Here is a 23,062-nt window from a genome sequence, read left to right on the forward strand (position 1 = left end):
AAGGTGTGCATATAATGATTCAACAGTTGACTCCCACAAGGTACCAATAGCCCATATGTCCAGTTGCCTATTTGAAAGGAGGCAGCAGAGGATTCTTTGGGTTGTAGGCGAGCTTAAAAATGATGTCCTTATCAAGCATCCCATTTTGAGTGCTGAAACATTTTTCTAGGAGTCTTCAAATCGTAAACGGACAACAATGTAAAAAAAAAAAAAAAAAGTATCTTTGTAAAACGACAGACTCAATGTTGTCTCCCACACAACTAAGGCCTGTTGTCTTGGTTAGGTCGGGCAGACAGGCCCTAGGTATTTTCCACTTTGTAGCCTTGGAAGCCCAGGCATCCCTATAATCAGCTGCAGGAGGTATTGTAATGGGAACTCTTGGCCAGATGCTTTAACCAACTCCTGTCATTCATACATGCCTGAGCAGCCTAGCAGCACCACCAGCAGCAGAAGAAGCGCCTGCAGCAGGGGCTCCTATGGAAGCGAGGCTCAGCCAATCCTCCATGGTTCCAGGTGGCCTGAGGCTGCTCTATGATGGACTGCTTCCCAAAAGAGGGCTTGTGCTCCAGCTGGGTGCCTAGCTCTCTTCCTCCCTGCCGTGAGCAGGACCTCTGGTTTTCCATCTCGGCCTTGACCCCCAAGAAGGCTACTAGGTCCAGGTCCAGGGCTGTAGCACCCCCGCGTGGGAGGGGGGTGTTCTGCCGACACTGTGGACAGGGGATCCACATCTGCTGGGAGTAGAAGAGAGGGCAGGGTAAGGGTTGTCACTTGGGACACGTTAGTGTCAAACTGAACAGACCTCTTTTCTAAGGTTTTCTAAGTGGTCTGACTGTTGTGCTCAATACAGAGTCCCTCCTTAGAAAAGTACAGCTGAAGTCAGAAGTTTACATACACCTTAGCCAAATACATTTAAACTCAGTTTTCACAATTCTTTTGCTGTTGTTCTGGGATTGATTTGCACTTTTCGCACCAAAGTACGTTCATCTGTTTGGAAATTGCTCCCAAGGATGAACCAGACATGTGGTCTACAATTTTTTTCAGAGGTCTTGGCTGATTTCTTTTGATTTTCCCATGATGTCAAGCAAAGAGGCACTGAGTTTGAAGGTAGGCCTTGAAATACATCCACAGGTACACCTCCAATTGACTCAAATTATGTCAGTCTATCAGAAGCGTCTAAAGACATGACATAATTTTCTGGAATTTTCAAGATGCTTAAAGGCACAGTCAACTTAGTGTATGGAAACTTCTGACCCACTGGAACTGTGATAAGTGAAATAATCTGTCTGTAAACAGATCATGTTGGAAAAATGACTTGTATCATGCACAAAGTAGATATTATAACCGACTTGCCAAAACTATAGTTTGTTAACAAGAAATGTGTGGAGTAGTTGAAAAACAAGTTTTAATGACTCCAACCTAAGTGGATGTAAACTTCCTGCTTCAACTGTATCTTGACGCGGCAGGATCTATTGTGGGACCGGTGTCGTGACAGTCAGTCAGACCCACCTGTTCATTGAGGATGGTGTCGTGACAGTCAGTCAGACCCACCTGTTCATGGAGGATGGTGTCGTGACAGTCAGTCAGACCCACCTGTTCATTGAGGATGGTGTCGTGACAGTCAGTCAGACCCACCTGTTCATTGAGGATGGTGTCGTGACAGTCAGTCAGACCCACCTGTTCATTGAGGATGGTGTCGTGACAGTCAGTCAGACCCACCTGTTCATTGAGGATGGTGTCGTGACAGTCAGTCAGACCCACCTGTTCATTGAGGATGGTGTCGTGACAGTCAGTCAGACCCACCTGTTCATTGAGGATGGTGTCGAGGCGTCTCAGGCAGGCCTGGCAGAAGGTGTGGCTGCAGTAGAGTTTCCGTGGCAGCCTCTCAGTCAGGTTGAAGGCACAGTAGCAGATGATACAGTCCAGTTTACGGCTGTCTCTGGATGGCTGAACTCCCCCTCCCTCCACACCACTCTCTACTGGGGGATCTTCTGGGGCCTCTAGGTCAGGGGACTCCGCTGGGTCCTCTGAGGCAAGAAAGTCTGGGGCATTAGGAACTGGGGCTTCCTCCTCGTCCATCCTGTACAGGAGAACAGATTAGGAATGGGTGCTTATTGCTATGGCCCAGAGTTTCTCCTGGTTAGGTTGGATTCTCAAGAAAAACTCAGGGCCCTTTAGTGACATTACTACTACTACTACTACTACTTTATAGTTAGCATTTCAAATAATCAAACACACATGCAACCATGATTGAAGTAAACAGTTACAGTTGATTAATACAAAAATAGAGATATTGAATTGCTAATAAATTTAGACTCAAGAAAAGGATTGAGACCCAGATGTTTGATGTTAGCTGTGAACTTCTGTTACGACATTCTCTGTCCGTTCAGTCAGTTGTGGGATGATACAACACAACAGGTTGGTTGTAAGCAGAGACACATATCTATTTACTGGCTGAAACGATGTCACTGAAAAGGGGAGATGGTTATCCTGATGTGCTAGGCTAGGTGCTTCTCCCTTTCTGCCGTGTCCGTGTCTAATACTTCATTGAAACGTTCATACTATTTTAAGTATTTTTAAACTCATAGCTAACAATCTGTTGGAAATGTATTCAATACATTTGGACGTCAACTCGGTGAGAAAAACGTGTTAGAAAATCGAATGTGTCAGTCACACTCAGATCTTCTTTACCACCTGTTGATAGAAAACTGGCCTCAACCAAAAGCATGCGTAACAGAACTGAAAACCTCCATAACAAAACATGACATACCTTCTAGTTTGTCCTCCAAACCCCCTGAAGGTCCTTGGTAGTTCTCTGGAGTCCTGCCATGGCTTCTGTTTTCAAAGCAACCTCCTTCCCAGGACTAATCCACTGTAGTTTTCCTTTACCAGTTTTCATTATGACAAACTAATGCTACACTACTGATGTACATTATAGGATCAGATAGTAGCGAGAGAAACTTATTACCTAGTCCCTGTGGATCCCTAGCACAGCTCACTAGAGGGTACGTCCTCCCTTTATCTCCCCCGCTGCTCTGCTCTGCTCTTCCACAGAAACTGCTCTCCTCTCTAATGAAGGGCAAACAATGCGAGCCTGCAGCAGGTCATCAGGCCCTTTAATATTTCAGGCCGCCCTTCCGTGTGAACTCCCGCTCATAGGCCTGTCAATGGAGCGGGTTACATATTAAAGAGGCCCCAGAGAACAATGGGGTTCTCCGGGGGAGAGGGAGCTTATTATCCGCATCTATGGGACCCGATGGGATGGGCCCTCTGCTTCTCTGCCCTAGCATGTATACAATCCAGCGCACATTGGCACAGGTATGCACATTGGCACGTGCACGCAAACACGTGCGTGTGTAACCGATGTGAAATGGCTAGTTAGTTAGCGGTGGTGCGCGCTAATAGCGTTTCAATCGGTGACGTCACTCGCTCTGAGACTTGAAGTAGGGTTGCCCCTTGCGTTGCAAGGGCCGCGGCTTTTGTGGCGCGATGGGTAACGATGCTTCGTGGGGTGTCAGTTGTTGATGTGTGCAAGGGTCCCTGGTTCGAGCCCGGGTTGGGGCGAAGAGTTGTTACACGTGCTAACAACACTCACACACACGCGGACGGACGGAGCTGGTTGTGTGACAAGTCCTTTTCCACCTCCTACTTCTTGTTGTGAGTATCCCAACAGTCTGGCCAGCTGAAAGGCGAGCCAGGCTCACGTTCCTGTATGGAGGGAGCAGGCAGCAGATCAGCTTACACTGGCAACAATAGACAAGCAGAAACCCTACACTCTCGATCCACCAGCACTCACAGGAGCCAGTTGCCAGCACAGTGGGTTGGCCAGCTGAGTCCATAAGAACCAGTCACCCAGGGCCATAAAGCAAAATACTGCAGGTATCCTAAAGTAACCTTTACAATGTGATATTGCCTTGTCCAGGCTGAAAATCACCCTAGCCCCCATTAGCCTCTTCTCCCAGCAAACCACATTCAGTTCTGAAGAGACTGGATAAGTGAAAGCAATTATATGGCGATGGACTTCATAGAACTTACACCTATCCAGTTCCTAGTGATCTGAAAACACCAGTGTCAGGAACAAGGTTACCCTTCATTAGGTTACCCTCTTGTCTATGCCGTAAACTCCCTTCTTGTCTATGTTGTAAACTCTAGGTTTGTTCATAATCAATGTACAATATAGACATGCATACAAGTACAAAGCATTGTTTAATTGCAGGCTTGAGGAATGTTTTAAATGGACTGTCATGAAAAAAAAAACGGTGCTTGATATGTTGGTGTTCAGACACTAGATGGTAGCAAAGATTAGATAGACAGCCAGAGATGTACATTTCAAGCCAACTCCACAGCATGTTCAGGGATGTCGGCGGCCGAGCTGAGTGGAAGATGACCGCGACAAATGGACTGTCTACACAAAGACTGACCACTGCAACATATGATTGAGGGAAGTTACTGTTGTTTGTTGTCGAGTGCGTTCCTTGCTTGTGACCGTAAAACAGGTCTATGAAAGATGAGTAAAGGATGAAAACGGTTGATTCTCATCTTGGTCTTTCCCTGTCCCTCTGAACTTCTGTAAAGTTTCAGTTCTCACCAAGTTTTCCCAGAGAGTATATTGTAGGTAGTTTATTAGCTTACTGTAGGTTATTGTACTAGATTAAATTGGGATATATATTTTTTTTTTATAGCGGAACAGTCCTTCATATAACAGAAATATGATTAATTTCCACCATATACTGTCTGCTATGTGATGGAAAAACATTGTACTTGATTTTTAATATATATTTTCAATGAAGCCAATGTTCCATCCTACAAAGTAACACCCGAATAGCACTGTTAATGTTTGATAGACGGTCACCTCCAAAATTATTGGCACCCTTGATAAAGATGAGCAAAAAAGATTGTATAAAATAAATAATACAAATACTGAGCTATATTTTATGCTCAATTTTATTTTATACTAACGCAATTGCTCAGAGAACGAGATTTTGTCTCTTTCTTTAAATGTAAAAAAAAATCTAAAAGATAGGTGTAAAAAGTATTGGCACCCCTGTTTTCAATACTCCGGCACCCTCCCCTTTCGAGGATAAGGGCAATGAACCTTTTTCTGAACTGTTTTTTTTTTTAGATTGGAGAGGGATCTTAGTCAAGTCGTCCGTACAGAATCTTCCCAGAGCCTTGATATCCTTCAGTCTGCGTTCATGGACTGCCCTCTTCAATTCAAACCACTGGTTTTCATCTTGTTACTGTTGTCTGTGAGATAGCGTTGCAAAATATTGATTTTGTGGTCAATTAACCATTTCTTTGTGGATTTTGATGTGTGTTTGGGGTTATTGTCTTGCTGAAAGATCCACTTGGGCCAAGTTTCAGACTCTTTTAGTATCAGGAAATATTCCAAATGTGTGCAAAGCAGCTTTTGTGCTACCATTCCATGAGGGTGGGGATAGTAGTGATCTTGATAATTATTGACCCATTTCCAGGCTCCCTTGTCTTGCGAAAATACTAGAATCACTGGTTAACAAACAGCTACGTTATTTTCTATCTGTAAATTGTAGTTTTACTGTTAATCCATCCGGATTCAGACCTAAACGTAGCACCACTACAGCTACGGTGCTTGTTGTAAATCACGCGTCAAACTCATTCCACGGAGGGTCGAGTGTGCGGGTTTTCGCATAATTGACTAATTAAGGTCACTAATTAGTAAGGAACTACCCTCACCTGGTCCTCTAGGTCTTAATTGAAAGGAAAAACTAAAACCAGCAGACACTAGGCCCTCCGTGAAATGAGTTTGACACGTGCCTTAGATGATTGAAATAATTGTGCTGCCATGTTTGTAGACTTGTCAAAAGCTTCTGATACTGTACACCATGTTATTCTGCTGAATAAGATGTCCACGATAGGGTTGGGTACTGTTGCTTGCCAATGGTTTCATAATTATGTCAATGACAGAAATCAGGCCATCAAGGTAGCTGGGGTCAAATCTGAGGTCATTGAGTTACATAAAGGGCTTCCCCAAGGTTCGATACTTGGCCAACTACTGTTTGCAATCTATATAAATAACATTGGTAATGCTGTAAAAAAAATTATCAATATTCATTTGTATGCAGATGATGCAGTGTTGTATTCCATTGCTCCATCGTTTGACCCGTTGCTCCATCGTTAATCTCATCCCAGATCAGTGGTTGGTTGGGCACAACTTCTCCCTCAGTCCACGTCAAACCTTACCCGTCACGATCTCCTGTACTGCACAGCTGAGTGAATGAACGGCTAACACACCTCACAAACTTTATTACGAAAGAACCGACCAAGGGTACTTCCAGTGCAGCATGTGTGCTAGTGTCATGGGGAGGAGTGTTTCAGTAGCTGGTGAATTGTATATTGAAACTCGTATTTACCAACACTTAAACAGGCTTTACATGAGCACACAAAGGACAAAATGTGAGCTAGTGATGATTCCCTAATGTAAAACACATTCATGTATGAAACATGTTGTGAGCCAAATAGTCCCTATACTGAGAGATTTATACCCACATTGGGTCAGCAAAGATGAAATGTTCAACTATCTCATTTGTTAATCATTTACCCATACAGACCACCCAATTTCTTTATTTGCTTATTTGGATCCCCGTTAGCTTATGCAGAAGCAGCAGCTACTCTTCCTGGGTTCCACAAAAAAAAACAAAAAAAACCCATGACAAGTAAAAAAACACTGATAGACAAGGACAGTCACACAAATTTACGCAAAGACTGGTCCAAATTGTCAACCCCTAATAACTTCTAGGTCTCAATAGCTAATAAGGCAGCAAGAGCTTCTGTTTCTGGGAATTGCCAAAAATAAAAACCCTGACTACCATTTCCCCAGTCACGTGAGGTGACTGGAGGCCGTATGTGGGAAGGACCGTCAACTGACTGGCCAAGACCAGTATGACCACCATTTCTTTCAAATATGAAACCAGTTGAAATAAAATGCAGATTAAAAGCATCACAAATCTTAACTGATCAGGGTGACCTATGTTGTATTGAATGCAAATGTGAATCGTGACGTCATCTTGAGTCTTACTCCTGCCACAGAATTTGACTGTACAATCAAGCCACTGCCGATTGGCTTTGGCATCACAGAGATTCATAACATATCCTATAGGCTGTGTGTGGGTTGCTCCACCAATTTGGTGCCTTTTGAGAAGTGTAACTTGGTAAAAACATAAAAAATATGTTTGATGTCACCTAATTTAAACCATCTGTCATAAAGAACACATGGTCAACTTCATAAAAAAAATGTTTTTTCCATTTCAAGAGGTTAAATTTAAAAAATGACTAGAATAAGTGCCAATTAAAGTAACAGGTTGACCATAACAGGGTTGCGATTTCCTCTGAAATCAGCCACGAATCCTCTTGTGACAGAGGAAATGGAAGCGTCTTGTGTGCAACAAGGATGGGTAATTGAATGCAAGCTTAAATGTATTTTATTGTTAAAGGTCCAGTGCAGTCAAAAACTTTATTTCCACAATATGAGGTTGGAATAATACTGTGAAATTGTAAAATGCTGATAATGCCCTTTTAAGTTTAAGCCTTCCATGGCGACATCACAATGCGGTAAAATAGTTAATAGACCAATAAGAAATAGAGTTCCAAACCCATAGAGACCCTATACAATTATGTCTAAACCTCTCTGCCAATAACAGCACATTTAGATTTTTTTCTTTCCTTACCTAGACCACTCCCTGACAATCCTATCAAAATTCTTGCTTGAGAAATTGTCCTTTGCTAAGAAGCTATTTTTGTTTCTTATTTTCTACCATTTTAATTGAAAATGCACACAGAAAAGTATTTAATGGTTACCCAGAAATGATTTGATATTGACCTCGTGAAGATACCATTGGACCTTTAAAACATTTCTAGCCTGTCTATCTATGGGTAAGAGGGTTGACTTGTTATGCTTGACCCGGTCAGTTTTCTACCGTAAAACAACAGAAAATGGCCAAAAAAAGAGTAGAATCAGCTCACCTGCTTTTACACTAGTTGACTATTAGATTTTCAATGTTCGTTTTGAAAATAATACTTAAATATGAATAGTTTCACCATATTAAAATGAGAGTTCAGTTTGCGTAGCTGGGTTGACTTTAAAATGAGGGACAGACACTAATCACTAATCACAAATAATACTCTTCAGAAATGACTTAATAATAACAAAATAACTAGAGCTTTACAATGATGGTGAAAATGTAAAACATTTGGGGGTTAAAGTGGGTTAAAATCTTTCTAGAAGTCACAGATGGTGCACGGACAGACATGTCTAAATGCAGAATTTTGGCACTTTAGCAAGTCTTTATTCATATTGAAAATCAGATTTATTGAATTCTCCAGGTGATCTATATTAAAGGGCACTACGTTTAATATGACAGATTTGAAAAATTCAATATTGGTGCACAGTTGCTACTTAAAATATCAAAGGGACGCAAAAGGCACTCATTTTGTGGAAGACCCAGTTACATTGATGGACATATCCTCTGTACTTTTACATTAAATGTTGGTAAATGTTATCTTTCTGGGTTGTTGTATGTGTACAAGCAAAACAGACTTCCCTTACAGGCACAATAACGTTGTATATTATTGTCTTGTTGTATGATTACTGTGAAATGTAGAGATCTATAATGTATGATGTTGTGCACGTCATGAGAAGTACATTGCATTTGGTGGATGTTTTCTGGTGTGTTATTATTTTCTAGCTATGACCTAACTCTGTTTATACTGTCAACCATCTGTGGGAAGTAGAACAAATACACTTGCCTAACCCTTTTTTCTCTCTTTCTCTCTCTCTGTGTTGCCATGGATACAAATGGTTTTCACTAGCACTTAAAGAACCTATTAATCTTGGTGCCACTGATAGCTACAATACCTGATCTAACAGCATGTACACATAAACATAGAGGACACTGTGAGAGAAATTACATCTTATTATGCAAATGTCTATATCGCCCACAACCGACCAATGATAGGTGTCTTTGAGTCGACTAACTCTCAGATCATCCTTCACTGACTGGGCCCTGTTTACGCCTCCAAGGTGCCCCCTCACACAGGAATACACACTCAGAGCTTACATAACAGAGGCTTTTCTTAAAAACTCCACTTCGCGTGTTTCACTCACCTCTTTCTTTTAAAAAGAAAAACTAAGTTCGAGATGTGGTATCCACTCGCATCTCTGCCTCTCAGAACATGGGTGGGTCCATCTGCTCCGTTCCCAAAGTGTGGTCTCCCTGAGATCCCAAGTTTGAAGGATCCCTCGTCTACGATTTACCCAAGTCGTCATGAGCGGTCACCAAGTGAAGATTCACATCAAATCAAATCAAACTTTATTTGCCACATGTACCGAATACAACAAGTGTAGACTTCACCGTGAAATGCTTACTTACAAGCCCTTAACCAACAGTGCAGTTCAAGAAGAAGAAAATATTTACCAAGTAGGCTAAAATATAAAGTTATAAGAAAAAGTAACACAATAAGAATAAGGCTATATACAGGGGGCACCGGTACCGATATCCCCATCCCCGTCGCCAAATGTGGTGGTTAATCTCTTTATTATTAAATGAGGAGAGACGAACTTATCACACAAGTCAGTTATACTTAAACTAAATCTTTATTCACTTGTTAATAAGGGAGCAGGTCAATACAACACACACATATAAAGTGAATCGATTGAGCGCTCTACGTTAATGATGGCTGGTCGACGAATTGAGAGGCCCGAGACAAAAGTACAAAGGTCTTTTATAGCAAAGATACACCCCCTTCAGGCTACATGACAAACAACAGATGTATGGAATGGGTCACAAGGTTAAGATTAGTATGAAAGATACTGTCTGCTGTGAATTATAAGTATCTCATTGTATAGAGACCAGGGTCTGGCCCTGGGGTCATCTCTCCCTGGTACCTTATAGAACAGAAACATTAACTCATGTTCTGGAATGCGGTATCACCCAAAGACATCGTAAATCTTCTAGAGGCCCATCCTCAGTAGAACACACACACAGATGAGCGTTCTAACAACCCATTATTCTGTTGCATAAAACAACCATTTGATGCAATAACAGCATTATAACATCATCTTGTAATTTCTCTCACAACACTGGCGTAGCTAGCTCGTTGCAGCTGCAACATTTTCTCTCAGCCTCATGGCAAAATGTGTAGCTAGATTAGCAGGAAATGAGCTCTAAAACAGCAACATTTTCTCTCAGATGAATGGCAAAATGTGTAAAATAGGTTTTGCCTTGCGAAACTGTGCTACGCCACTGATAGAGGACAGAACATTCCATGTTGACCAGACTGAGGGCAGGGGCCTATGGGCAAAGAGCAGGTAAGGCCAGTTATTCCAGTAAGTATCTTGGTGGAGAGACTTGTAAGGCATGCATGTCATAGAAAACAGACACACCAGTGGCCTATCCGGTTCCACTAGCCGGGACCGGGATGTAGATACAGCCGTATATAGTACACTCTACTCCAGAACACTTACATATTACTCAGGAATCACAACCTCTGATGGAATGTGTGAGCTGGAACAGGTGCATTAATTGTTCTGTGACACAAGCTTCCGAGCAATGCACTCAAACCTGTTATTGGTACTCTGACAGCTCACTGAAATGAGTTGAGGACCATTAAGGACAGGAATGCATTCTTGTACTCCCACAGACACATTAGTAAAATGGTCTGTTGCTAACAAGTGACAAAGTTACTGTAAAGGGTGAACGAAAATGGGGTAGTAACTCCATAAATTCAACAAGTCGTGCATTTCAGTATCCTCATAAGTGCAGTACGACATAATGATCATAATTATAATCACCAATAATGTGAATGAATGGCAGTAGAAGTAATAGATTCATCTGTAGCTCACTATTTCTGAGGAGCTTAAAAGGCTGGAATTCAATGTTTACCCACTGCCTTTATTTACAAGTGTCTACCTGCACAATGTCTACCTATTATTTTGAAAAAACATTAAGCCTCAACTTCCTGCTTTGAGAAGCACAGCAAGTTCAACCTAAACTGGTTCTGTCGCTGCCGTCACCATCCTGTGACTGTTACACCTTAACCTCGCCATGGGTAGAAAGAAGACAGGGGTAACCTTTTATCTGTCAGTGTTTGACTGAATCACACACCATCATGAAAAGGACCAATATTTGGGTCAAACAATAATTCTATTGGGTTACCTGACCAGGAAAAGCTCTAAAAACTCCTATGAAAAAACCTATACTAATGCAGTTATGTATACTGAACAAAAATAGAAACACAACATACAACAATTTCAAAGATGTTCCTGAGTTACAGTTCATATAAGGAAATCAGTCAAAGGAAATAAATGAATTAGGCCCTAATCTATGGATTTCACATGACTGGGAATACAGATATGCATCTGTTGGTCACAGATACCTTAAAAAAAAAGGTATGGGCGTGGATCAGAAAACCAGTCAGTATCTGGTAACCACCATTTGCCTCATGCTTGCAGGACACATCTCCTTCACATAGAGTTGATCAGACTGTTGACTGTGGCCTGTGGAATGTTGTCCCACTCCTCTTCAATGGCTGTGCGAAGCTGCTGGCTTTTGGCGGAAACTGGAACACGCTGTCGTACACGCCGATTCCGAGGATCCCAAACATTTTCAAATGGGTGACAGGCCATGGAAGAAATTGGACATTTTCAGCTTCCTGGAATTGTGTACAGGTCCTTGCGACATGGGGCCATGCATTATCATGCTGAAACATGAGGTGATGGCGGTGGATGATTGGCACGACAATGGGCCTCAGGATATCGTCACGGTATCTCTGTGCATTCAAAATTGCCATCAATAAAATGTTAACTGTGTTCGTTGTCCGTAGCTTAAGCCTGCCCATACCATAACCCAACCACCAACATGGGGCACCCTGTTCACAACGTTGACATCAGCAAACCTCTCGCCCACACAATGCCATACACCCTGCCATCTGCCTGGTACAGTTGAAACTGGGATTCATCCGTAAAGAGCACACTTTTCCAGCGTGCCAGTGGCCATCGAAAATGAGCATTTGCCCACTGAAGTCGGTTATGACGCCTAACAGCAGTCAGGTCAAGACCTTGGTGAGGATGACGAGCACGCAGAGGAGCTTCCCTGAGACGGTTTCTAACAGTTTGTGCAGAAATTCTACAGTTGTGCTAACCAATAGTGTCATCAGCTGTCCAGGTGGCTGGTCTCAGACCATCCCGCAGGTGAAGAAGCCGGATGTGGAGGTCCTCAGCTGGCGTGGTTACAAGAGGTCTGCGGTTGCGAGGCCGGGTGGATGTACTGCCAAATTCTCTAAAACGACTTATGGTAGAGAAATTAACATGGCAACAGCTCTGGTGGATATTCCTGCAGTCAGAATGCCAATTGCATGCTCTATCAAAATGTGAGATATCTGTGGCATCTATGTTGTGTGACAAAACTGCACATTTTAGAGTGACCTTTTACTGTTCCCTGCACAAGGTGCACCTGTGTAATGATCATGCTGTTTAAATCAGCTTCTTGATATGCCACACCTGTCAGGGGGATGGATTATCTTGGCAAGGAGAAATGCTCACTAACAGGGATGTAAACAAATTTGTGCACATTTTAGAGCAATGAGAAGCTTTTTGTACATATGGAACATTTCTGGTATGTTTTATTTCAGCTCATGAAACATGGGACCAACACTTTACATGTTGTGTTTATATTTTTGTTCAGTGTAGTTAATACCACAGTCCCAATTATCATTCGTATATGCTTTATTTAAAACATTTTATTCCACTTTATCATTACACAAAATCAAGCATACATAGTGTCGACCTTTGCTATACATTCCTTTAACTGGGTCCTAGTAACCTACGGAGCTTTGCTGAGTCATTGCAGTCCACTGCTGACTGGAGAAACAAATACCAGTTCACCCATTGAAGTTCTAACTCCTACACGTCATGTCATCCTGTTGGGGGATTAGGGGCTTGAACTAAGAGGGGCTTTTATACATGGGACCAGTTCATGAGGTGACCCTAATATGCTGTACAAGTTTGCAAAAAAATTTTTTATATCGAATTTCTAAAAACGAACAATGCAGAGTAGAGTTTCAGTAATCGTTTCACAAGGCTAAACTACGGGACGCACAGTGGTTGTGTAACTCACACAAACAAGACAGCATGAGCATGGCCATATCACATTTCAATTCTCATCCAGTCAGGCCTCGCTTTCAACTCTTTATGGTCAGGAGGGACAGTGAGGTACTGTTTTACCACATACACAGAGCAGAATGACTGGGGTTGGAGCTGGGGCTGCGGGGGCCTGTGGCCTGGTTTCCTGGGACCCAGTTGCACAAAGGCAGCATTGTAAAGCAGCAGCAGCAGAGCAACCAGCCCAACAGATGGATCAGCAGGACGGAGGGGTGTGTTATGGTGTGGTATGGGTTGGGAAGACTGGACTCAGTAAGACCCATAGAAACTAACCTAGCCTCTGAGCTAGCTGCCCCTCCTCTAGATCCACCTCACTGGTTCGGTCAGGTCTGTCCGTGACAAATCAAAAAAGGCCTAGCATGTCATCTTTTGTGACGGGTTGGTTTGACAGAGGAAGTAAAAGGTTGTTGCATATTAATTCATTGACATGTGTACTGTAGCATTTGTCTTACTCTCTACCACTCCCTGAACACTGGCTAGTTGCATCATCCACCCAAGTGGCCTTTTTGACGTCATTCAAACACTGACAGATAAAAAACTAATAAGGCATAAAGACATTAGGGTATAAATATTTAACAAAAAAAACCATAGCTAAATATAGTCGACAGTCTTGTCGACTAGAAGAAAAAAAGCAAGCATACAAAGTCGTAAGTGAAAGGCTTATGTAAAACACTTCTGTTTCAAAGGCAGATTCTGCCATAGTGGCTGTGAGTGCATCTTGCATCCAATCTCAAAAAGAATCCCTTTGGAAATTGCATAAAATTTAAATGATACCACTGATGAATCCTTCAAAAACTATACGTTTCACCAGTAATGGCTTTGGCTTTTAATCCAGCTGGTAACACCAGGTTGGACAGTGTCTGCCGACAGTGTCCCTTGATTGTCTTAGTTCCTATACCCTGAACCTTTGTAGCCGGGCGTTGTTTGACGGTTTCCTGATCCGGGTGGAAGTTGCCAGTTCACTTCCGTCGGCAGCGCAGGCAGCAGGCCCGAGAGCGACCCACCTCCTCTTCCTTGTCTTCCTTCACTGTGTAGGAGGACTGGCCGTTGTTGCGCGGGGGGTTTGAGGTGTCACCATCCCCATCCTTGGTAACTTCTGAGGGGCCTTGCGACTCCCCATTGGGTTTGAAGGCACCGTACGGGTTGAGGGAAGAGTTGCGGTTGCTGTAGGTACTTCCAACGGCCATGGGGTTGGTGATGATCGTGCTGTCCTCTGCAGAACGTAGCTTGGCCCGAGGGATGGTCACGTCTCCATAAGAGCTGTCCAGAGACAGATTCATGATGGCTGGTTTATAGAAGGCTGAGAGGACGAAACACAGGTAGATAGGGTCTGTGACTGTCAATGTCTTAGATCTCAGACATGGTATTGAGGCTCTGAGACTCTGATCTGAACATTAAGCTTTGCTGTCACCATTTCCAAGAATACTCCTGTAAAAGACAGATTGAAAAACAACTGTATAGTTATAGAGAATTCTGAAACTACAAAAGCTCTGGTTTTGTTCTGCTTGACATTTGAGAAATTTGGGGAAGAGGAGTATCACATTAGAGTAAAATAAAAGTCATTTTCAGTCCCTCTGCTTCATAATGTTCCTGCATATTCCTGATCCAAAGCTCACTGTAGGATCTTTCTCACTTTCGGGTTTATCCATTAACTCATCTTACTGCTAGAATTGTTCTGTCCCATTCTCTTTCCAAATCATTTTCATGATCATATGTCACGTCGACACTGAAACGTCTTTTATATGGAACTTTTAAAAATACAAAATACTTCACCAGTAACAAGCACTGATTGTTCACGCTTACCTCTTCAACTTGTGGAGTTCCTCAGCAGTCAAGTGTTGTATGACATCCAATGTCAATTCCCCTGGTCTTTAGATGGCTCATACAATCCAGTGAGTACTTAAAGGTTTAATGGTTGTCTCTTGAAGATCCTTCTAGGCGTACTTCCTCTGTGTCTCTTTACAGGAAAAGGGAGCCACACCTGTAGCAGTGTGTGTCAGAGTAAAGACTGAGATGGCCCACACACATGCTCCGGTGAGGTAGAGTGCTGTTGCTGTACCTGGGAGCCACCTGACCCCACCCCTATGAGAACAGAGCAGACGCCCGAAACCCTGAGAGGGTGTGGTGACGCCTGGCAGCCTCAGTCCTGGAATGTCATTCCTCTCGCTGCTCAACACGGGTGCATTTGACATGGTGACCAGGTCACTCCTCTCCCTTTGTCTCTCACAGTATCTCAAATAGTATCTGTAGCCTGCTGCTAAACTACACCGCCCATCGAAATATGTAACTGGTAAATGAGTGTGACCACTCAAAGCTATAATCACACAGGTAGTGTGTCATAGTGACATGACAGTCTTGTTTGTTGTATTTGATACTTTTTGAGTTGCAGATAGTGGTCTATAGAGACCTCAAGTTCAAACCATGATACTACAGTACCTGTATGGGTTTTGTTGAATTTGGGTTCATTCCAGTGTTACATATGAAACACATTCAAGTGGCTATTTATTCTGCTTTCACCAAGAACCTTTACATTTGTATGATCAGCATGTTTGTGAAATGAGTCAAAGTGAACAAGCGCATGCAGACAAATGGACACACAAATGCAAACACACACAGTCTTGTATAACTAACCTTGTGGGGACACACAATTCAGTCCCATTCAAAATCCTATTTTCCCTAACCCTATCTCCTGACTCTAATTTTAACCTTAACCCCCTAGAAATAGTATTTGACCTTGTGGGGACTGACAAAATATACCCAGTTGGTCAATTTCTTTTTTCATTTACAAGTGTTGTGGGGACTTCTGGTCCCCACAAGTATAGTTAAACACAACCGCAGTCACTCTCTCACACACATACGTACAAGCATGCACACACACACACGTCATGATTTTGTAAGATAACAATTCTATGGCCCTTTGTTTCCCTCAAGTGGTTTTACTGGTCAATGCGTTTCACTTTACAGCAACTAAGGTTCCGTACTTTTTTTGTGCATTTATGCTATTGAGTATATTATTCTACATTACAGTTGAAGTCGGAAGTTTACATACTTAGGTTGGAGTCATTAAAACTCGTTTTTCAACCACTCCACAAATTTATTGTTAACAAACTATAGTTTTGACAAGTCGGTTAGGACATCTACTTTGCGCATGACAAGTAATTTTTCCAACAATTGTTTACAGATTATTCCAGTGGGTCAGAAGTTTACATACACTAAATTGACCGTGCTTTTAAACAACTTCGAAATTCTAGAAAATTATGTCATGGCTTTAGAAGCTTCTGATAGGCTAATAGACATAATTTGAGTCAATTGGAGGTGTACCTGTGGATGTATTTCAAGGCCTACCTTCAAACTCAGTGCCTCTTTGCTTGACATCATGGGAAAATCTAACGAAACCAGCCAAGACCTCAGAAAAAAAAAAATGGTAGATCTCCACAAGTCTGGTTCATCCTTGGGAGCAATTTCCAAACACCTGAAGGTACCACGTTCATCTGTACAAACAATAGTACGCAAGGATAAACACCATGGGACCACGCAGCCGTCATACTGCTCAGGAAGGAGACGCGTTTTGTCTCCTAGAGATAAACGTATTTTGGTGCGAAAAGTGCAAATCAATCCCAGAACAACAGCAAAGGACCTTGTGAAGATGCTGGAGGAAACAGGTACAAAAGTATCTATATCCACAGTGAAACGAGTCCTATATCGACATAACCTGAATGGCCGCTCAGCAAGGAAGAAGCCACTGCTCCATAACCGCCATAAAAAAGCCAGACTATGGTTTGCAACTGCACATGGGGACAAAGATTGTACTTTTTGGAGAAATGTCCCCTGGTCTGATAAAACAAAAATAGAACTGTTTGGCAATAATGACCATTGTTATGTTTGGAGGAAAAAGGGGGAGGCTTGCAAGCCAAAGAACACCATCCCAACCTTGAAGGGGTGGCAGCATCATGCTGTGGGGGTGCTTTGCTACAGGAGGGACTGGTGCACTTCACAAAATAGAGATGGCAGCATGAGGAAGTAAAATTATGTGGATACATTGAAGCAACATCTCAAGACATCAGTCAGGAAGTTAAAGCTTGGTCGCAAATGGGTCTTCCCAAGCATACTTCCAAAGCTGTGGCAAAATGGCTTAAGGACAACAAAGTCAAGGTATTGGATTGGCCATCACAAAGCCCTGACCTCAATCCTATAGAACATTTGTGGGCAGAACTGAAAAAGCGTGTGTGAGCAAGGAGGCCTACAAACCTGACTCAGTTACACCAGCTCTGTCAGGAGGAATGTGCCAAAATTCACCCAACTTATTGTGGGAAGCTTGTGGAAGGCTACCCAAAACGTTTTACCCAAGTTAAACAATTTAAAGACCATCCTACCAAATACTAATTGAGTGTATGTACATTTCTGACCCACTGGGAATGTGATGATAGAAATAAAAGTTGAAATAAATCATTCTCTGTACTATTATTCTGACATTTCACATTCTTAAAATAAAGTGGTGATCCTAACTGATGTAAGACAGGGAATTTTTACTAGGATTAAATGTCAGGAATTGTGAAAAACTGAGTTTAAATGTATTTGGTTACGGTGTATGTAAACTTCCGACTTCAACTGTATATTTCAGTTTTTCACTTTCAGAATTAGCCTCAAATTCTGGGAGTTACACTACAAGTATGTGGACACCTGCTCGTTGAACATCTCATTCCAAAATCATGGGCATTAATATGGAATTGGTCCCCCCCTTTGCTGCTATAACAGCTTCCAATCTTCTGGGAAGGCTTTCCAATAGATGTTGGAACATTGCCGCGGGGACTTGCTTCCGTTCAGCCACAAGAGCATTAGTGAGGTTGGGCACTGATGTCGGGTGATTAGGCCTGGCACGCAGTAGGCTTTCCAATTCATCCAAAAGGTGTTCAATGGGGTTGAGGTCAGGGATCTGTGCAGGCCAGTTAAGTTCTTCCACACCAATCTTGACAATTTCTGTAAGGACCTCGCTTTGTGCATGGGGGACAAAGTCATGCTGAAACAGGAAATGGCCTTCCCCAAACTGTTTCCACAAAGTTGGAAGCACAGAATCGTCTAGAATGTAATTGTATGCTGTAGCATTAAGGGGCCTAACCCGAAACATGAAAAACCTGCCCCAGACCATTATTCCTCCTCCACCAAACCTTACAGTTGGCACTATGAATTTATACAGGTAGTGTTCTCCTGGAATCCGCCAAACCCAGATTCGCCTGTCGGACTGCCAGATGGTGAAGCGTGATTGATCACTCCAGCGAACGCGTTTCCACTGCTCCAGCGGTGTCGAGCTTTACACCACTCCAGCCGACATTTGATCTTAGGCTTATGCTCAGCCATGGAAACCCATTTCATGAAGATCCCTACAAACAGTTTCTTTACGTGCTACAGCACTTTGCGTTCCCGTCCTGTGAGCTTGTGTGGCCTACCACTTCACAGCTAAGCAGTTGTTGCTCCTAGATGTTTCCACTTCACAGTAACAGCACTTACAGTTGACCGGGGCACCTCTAGTAGGGTAGAAATTTGACGAACGGACTTGATGGAAAGGTGCCATCCTATGACAGTGCAATTTTGAAAGTCACTGAGGTTTTCAGTAAGGCCATTCTACTGCCAATGTTTGTCTATGGAAATTGCATGGCTGTGTGCTCGATTATGTGTGGCTGAAAATAGCCGAATCCACTCATTTGAAGGAAGGGGAATCCACACTTGAACCGGGTGTTTTTACACTTGGTTACTTTTAGCACGTTTGTGAACTTAATTTTTTGTGCAGTGTGACCACTCCAAAGGAACTCAGACCCCTCAAAAGAACACCCGAAGGGAATCAAACTGAGTCCATCTTGAGGTGATCGGAGTTCAGTTTGATTGAATTCTGAAGTCTGGTTCCCTTTTTTAGCGCAATGTGAACAAAGCTCCATGTTCTCGTCATTATTCCCGCACCACACACTAGACTACTGCAACACCGTTTCCCCTGACATAAACCCTCACATTGTTGCCACAAGAGAGAAGATATGCAGGTTTGCGGAAAAAACGTGTGCCGTTTTGGGATATTGATTACAATTGATGCACAGAAAGTGTTTTAATTCAGATTATTTGTTTGCAATATGTGATCTATAGGCTAAGAGTGTCCTAGGTGGTTTATTCAATTGTGGGGTTTGAATAGTGTGAGAAGAAAACATTGGGTAAGAATCACATCATAGAGCTAGAATTGATTTTGTACCCTTAACGGGGAAGTAGCCTACATTGGGTGTACAACTTTCAATTAGCTTCCAAACTAAGTAGTTATATCAAGCTGGCCAATAAAGCAATCTGATGGAATGGCTTATCTTGCACTTTGTAAAAACCCAGAGTGCATTGAGTGAACGTTGGAAAAATATCTATCAACATTAGGATAGGAGAATTTGATCCTAAATCTGTGGTTTAGGGTAACTTCTACCTCAAGCTAATTTACATAGCAGACCATTGCTACCAATAACCAATATGACCTTTGGGACATTTTTCCTTGTGCTCCAATCAAATCACTCTTCTAACATTAAAATTGAGCAGTGGTTAGCTCCAGAGATCAACACCAATACTATAATATGTGAAGTACATATTTTCTTGTCACACACATACACAAAAATATATTTTTTAAAGAATACGCCAAAATTTATTAGACATGTTTTCCTGTATCTAAAAAAAAGAAAAAGAAGTGAGATTAAAGTCTATGCAGTGTTGAATGAGTCACATGATTCAAGTATATTACAATGTACATATAAAAACAAGTGTGCAGCACGCAGTGGCCAGGCCCTGGTGTTTGGTTTCTGTATGTGACACTATTTGTGGGACGACGATGTAGCCAAGGGGTTTGGTGTCACCGGCATCTCGCCGGTCCATCACGTCTGTGACCACCGCTCGTCGTACGCAGGAGGTCAGAATTCCTTTACCGAGGGGTCAGAGTCAGAAGAGGTCGCTACCCCCTCAAAACAGAGCAATAGTTCAGCAGCAGAAACACAAAAAGCACCAGGAAGTCTACATTTGTTCAAAGCAATTTTTTTTGAATACATCGAAAAACAACCCAAAAAAACGTATTTTTGGCACTACTAGAAAATCTAAAACAGAAGCACAGAAAAAAAAAATAGCTTTAAATAGCTCAGCCCTGGGTATCTGAAGGGTGTCACAATCGTTAGTATCGATATCAGCATAAGTTTTACAGTCTTAAAAAGGTTTAGCCCAACTTAATTGAATATTATCACAGGCAGATAACTTCCAGTTTAACAACTTATTCAAATTCAACTGAACAGCAGAAGATAAAAAGTAAGTTACCAGTACCAGCTTGCACATTCTCTCCCATGATCCTACCACCAGTGCTGCACTTCGGCATGGGTTTGTTTTTGTAATGATGGTCAGATGGCTGTATATCAGCATAACATTAATGGCTCCATTCAGAGGAATACATCAGGATTTAGTCCATTGACGAATTGGGTTAGATTAACACACGTCATCGTAAATCATCTTCACTGAAGTCATCATCACATGTTAATGTCTACTCTAAAATGTGACATACCCCTTTTGGAAGTCATTTACGGTTAGGGTTACAGGAGAAGTAATTGGCAGCAGGCAGCGCTTCTAGCTACCTCTAATGATGATGAATAATGCATGGCTGTGATGGCAGAGATCGTACACCATGGGCTTAATACAACAGGGAAGTTTTCATTAGGGCACACCATAGCAAAACATATCTTTTTTTCCCATCACACACTGAAAATAAGGAGGTTCCTATTGGACCAAGTCCAGGTACTCCTGGCTGGTTTCAGACAGTTATCTCCCTGCAGGTGCCTAATGAATACAACCCAGACACATTTGACTGGGAGGAATCGTGCCAGTCTTTACCTCCATGACAGGAAGGGGGAAGAGTCCACATAGTCACCCCAACACAAGCACCTTCTCTGGGGATGGCAGAAGAGGGAGAGCCAGCAGTGCGGACGGAGAGTGTAAGAGACAGGAGAGGAGGAAGGCGCTCAGTATCAGAGTGAAGGAGGGAGGGAAAGAGAAGAGGGTAGCTCTGTATATAGTCTCTGGTACATTCCTTCTTCATGGTGTGTTTACTGTAGGTGTGTATACTATATAGGGAAGCCTGTCCACATGATAGTGGCTTAGTGTGACAGGGGTAACCTGTGTGTGGATGCGTCTCGCAGCTCGCTAGCCTAGTCCCAGATCTGTTTGTGATGTATGGCCAACGGACAAAGGAGTTGGGCTACACGGCACTAAGCAGATCTTTAAAATCAGGCTAGTGCTGCTCGTGTCTGAAACCTCAGAGAAACTCCCCATTGACGAGGAGACCCTGACAAAAGGCAATATGGGTAAAATGTATCAAAACAAAATAAAAGATGCTAATAAAATGTAAAAGCTATGTTATTCTTATGGAACAAAAAAGTAACTAATTGCTGTAAACTATCTTGCTTTTGCTGGTCGTAATCAATTGTGAAAATAAGTAAATAGTTAATTGAAACTAGTCGATGGAGCAGGGAGACCCCTTTGTTAGTAAAGCAACAGTGGTGGCTTGTGAGTTTTTGCTGTGAGTCAGTCAGTGCATCGTATGGTAGCTGTACATCTCTCAATTTCAATGTACAGTACATTTACTGAATGTCAGTGTATGAATGAGTGTGTGTGTGCGTGTGTGTGTTTGTTTGTGCGCACGCAAGTCCCCTTGGATCTGTACACGCACGTTAGCGTGTCCATCAGTTTCTTATAGTTTAGTCTGTTTCCCCCAGAAAGCGTCTCTCTGGTCAGCCATCTTGGCTCACATAGTCCCCAGGGGTTCTCCGTAGCGGATCTTCTGGCCGGCCTTCAGGTTGAAGGTGAAGTCGTGCGGAGCCTCGAAGAGCAGGACGATGGTGGAGCCCAGGTTGAACTCTCCCAGGTGCTCCCCTTTTCTCATGCTCACGCCCTCCTGGTTGTTGTTAGACAAGTAGCTGAAGTCGTTGTACGAGCCTTTGCTGTAGCGTGGGCTGTTGGTCCGAAGCTCCTGGGGGGGAAGTGGGGCCAGTTTAATAAATCTATAATAATGATCATATATTGGTTATAGAGCATAGCTTTATACCCCCCCCCCCATAAATTCAGTGTCCATCCCCATCATCTTTCTCGCCTCTCCTCCCACTCACCTCTACTTTATCCTCTCTTCCCACCTGACGAATTGACAAGGAAAACTGTAGGGCCTAATCTCATGACAACTGAATCCGGAATCCTATGACTAGGACCCCAAAAAAAGATGGAGTATTTCCTGGTCAGGTCATAAGGTAAGGAGAAACTCCTGTATCCATCTACTTCAGATGAAACAGGAGACAGCAGGCTGCGCCAGCCAGCAGAACGTCCCATTTTTGGTCTGCTCTCTGTTGACTGACCCAGGTAGGCAGCCCAGTGGCGAGCGTTGATCCAGAGGACCAAACGCATTAGCCTGTCTGCTCCCGAAGCCAAGATCCTATTGACCTACAGTAGGGAAGTCGGAGGGAGGGCTTTTAAAACGTCCACGTCAATTTAAGCCTCTGCTCTAATCAATGGGAGTCTACAGGACATCAGTCAGTTTGAACAGTGAGTGTGGAGATTAAATAGGCCTACCAGTGTGTGTGTGTGTGTGTGTGTGTGTGTGTGGGCAGCTTAGGGAAATGGCTTGACGTACAGGTAAGTGAGACAGGAAGCAGAGGGAGCTTAATGAAGTGATAAGAAGTGTAACATGGCTCAGAGAGAGAAGGGGTCAGAAACCCTGAGTCAGGCTGGCCCACTCTCAGCTTTATGTCACACTGACTTTGTACTGCATGTACTGTTATGTCCTAATAGGTTAAGCAGGTGACCCTTGTCTGTTCTCACAATATCAGAGAAAGA

At 42.8% G+C, this 23,062-nt stretch overlaps 2 protein-coding genes across 9 annotated transcripts in view; both read right to left on the reverse strand.

The window, feature by feature from the left end:
* Positions 1–145: 145 nt before the first annotated feature.
* Positions 146–15,381, reverse strand: LOC106563026 (uncharacterized). The gene is made up of 4 exons (XM_082957562.1): positions 15,249–15,381; positions 14,153–14,489; positions 1,801–2,077; positions 146–728 (listed from the first exon to the last, which is right to left on the reverse strand). The coding sequence occupies exons 1-4, from the start codon at positions 15,379–15,381 to the stop codon at positions 429–431; spliced, it is 1,047 nt and encodes a 348-aa protein (XP_082813688.1). The 3' UTR covers positions 146–428.
* pisd (phosphatidylserine decarboxylase) overlaps positions 12,737–23,062 on the reverse strand; it is a 55,430-nt gene continuing 45,104 nt past the window's right edge. For 7 of the 8 annotated variants that reach the window (XM_014128221.3, XM_045689915.2, XM_014128223.3 and 4 more), the window contains 2 exons: positions 14,993–22,208; positions 12,737–14,617 (listed from right to left, as the gene is read on the reverse strand). In XM_014128221.3, coding sequence (XP_013983696.1) covers positions 21,984–22,208 — 225 coding nt within the window. In that variant the 3' untranslated portion in view covers positions 12,737–14,617; positions 14,993–21,983. The remainder of the gene's footprint in view (positions 14,618–14,992; positions 22,209–23,062) is intronic. The other variant, XM_082958130.1, reaches the window with a different exon arrangement.

The sequence above is a fragment of the Salmo salar genome, chromosome 11 (genome assembly GCF_965601325.2).
Source record: "Salmo salar chromosome 11, fSalSal1, whole genome shotgun sequence".
Lineage (NCBI taxonomy): Eukaryota > Metazoa > Chordata > Actinopteri > Salmoniformes > Salmonidae > Salmo > Salmo salar.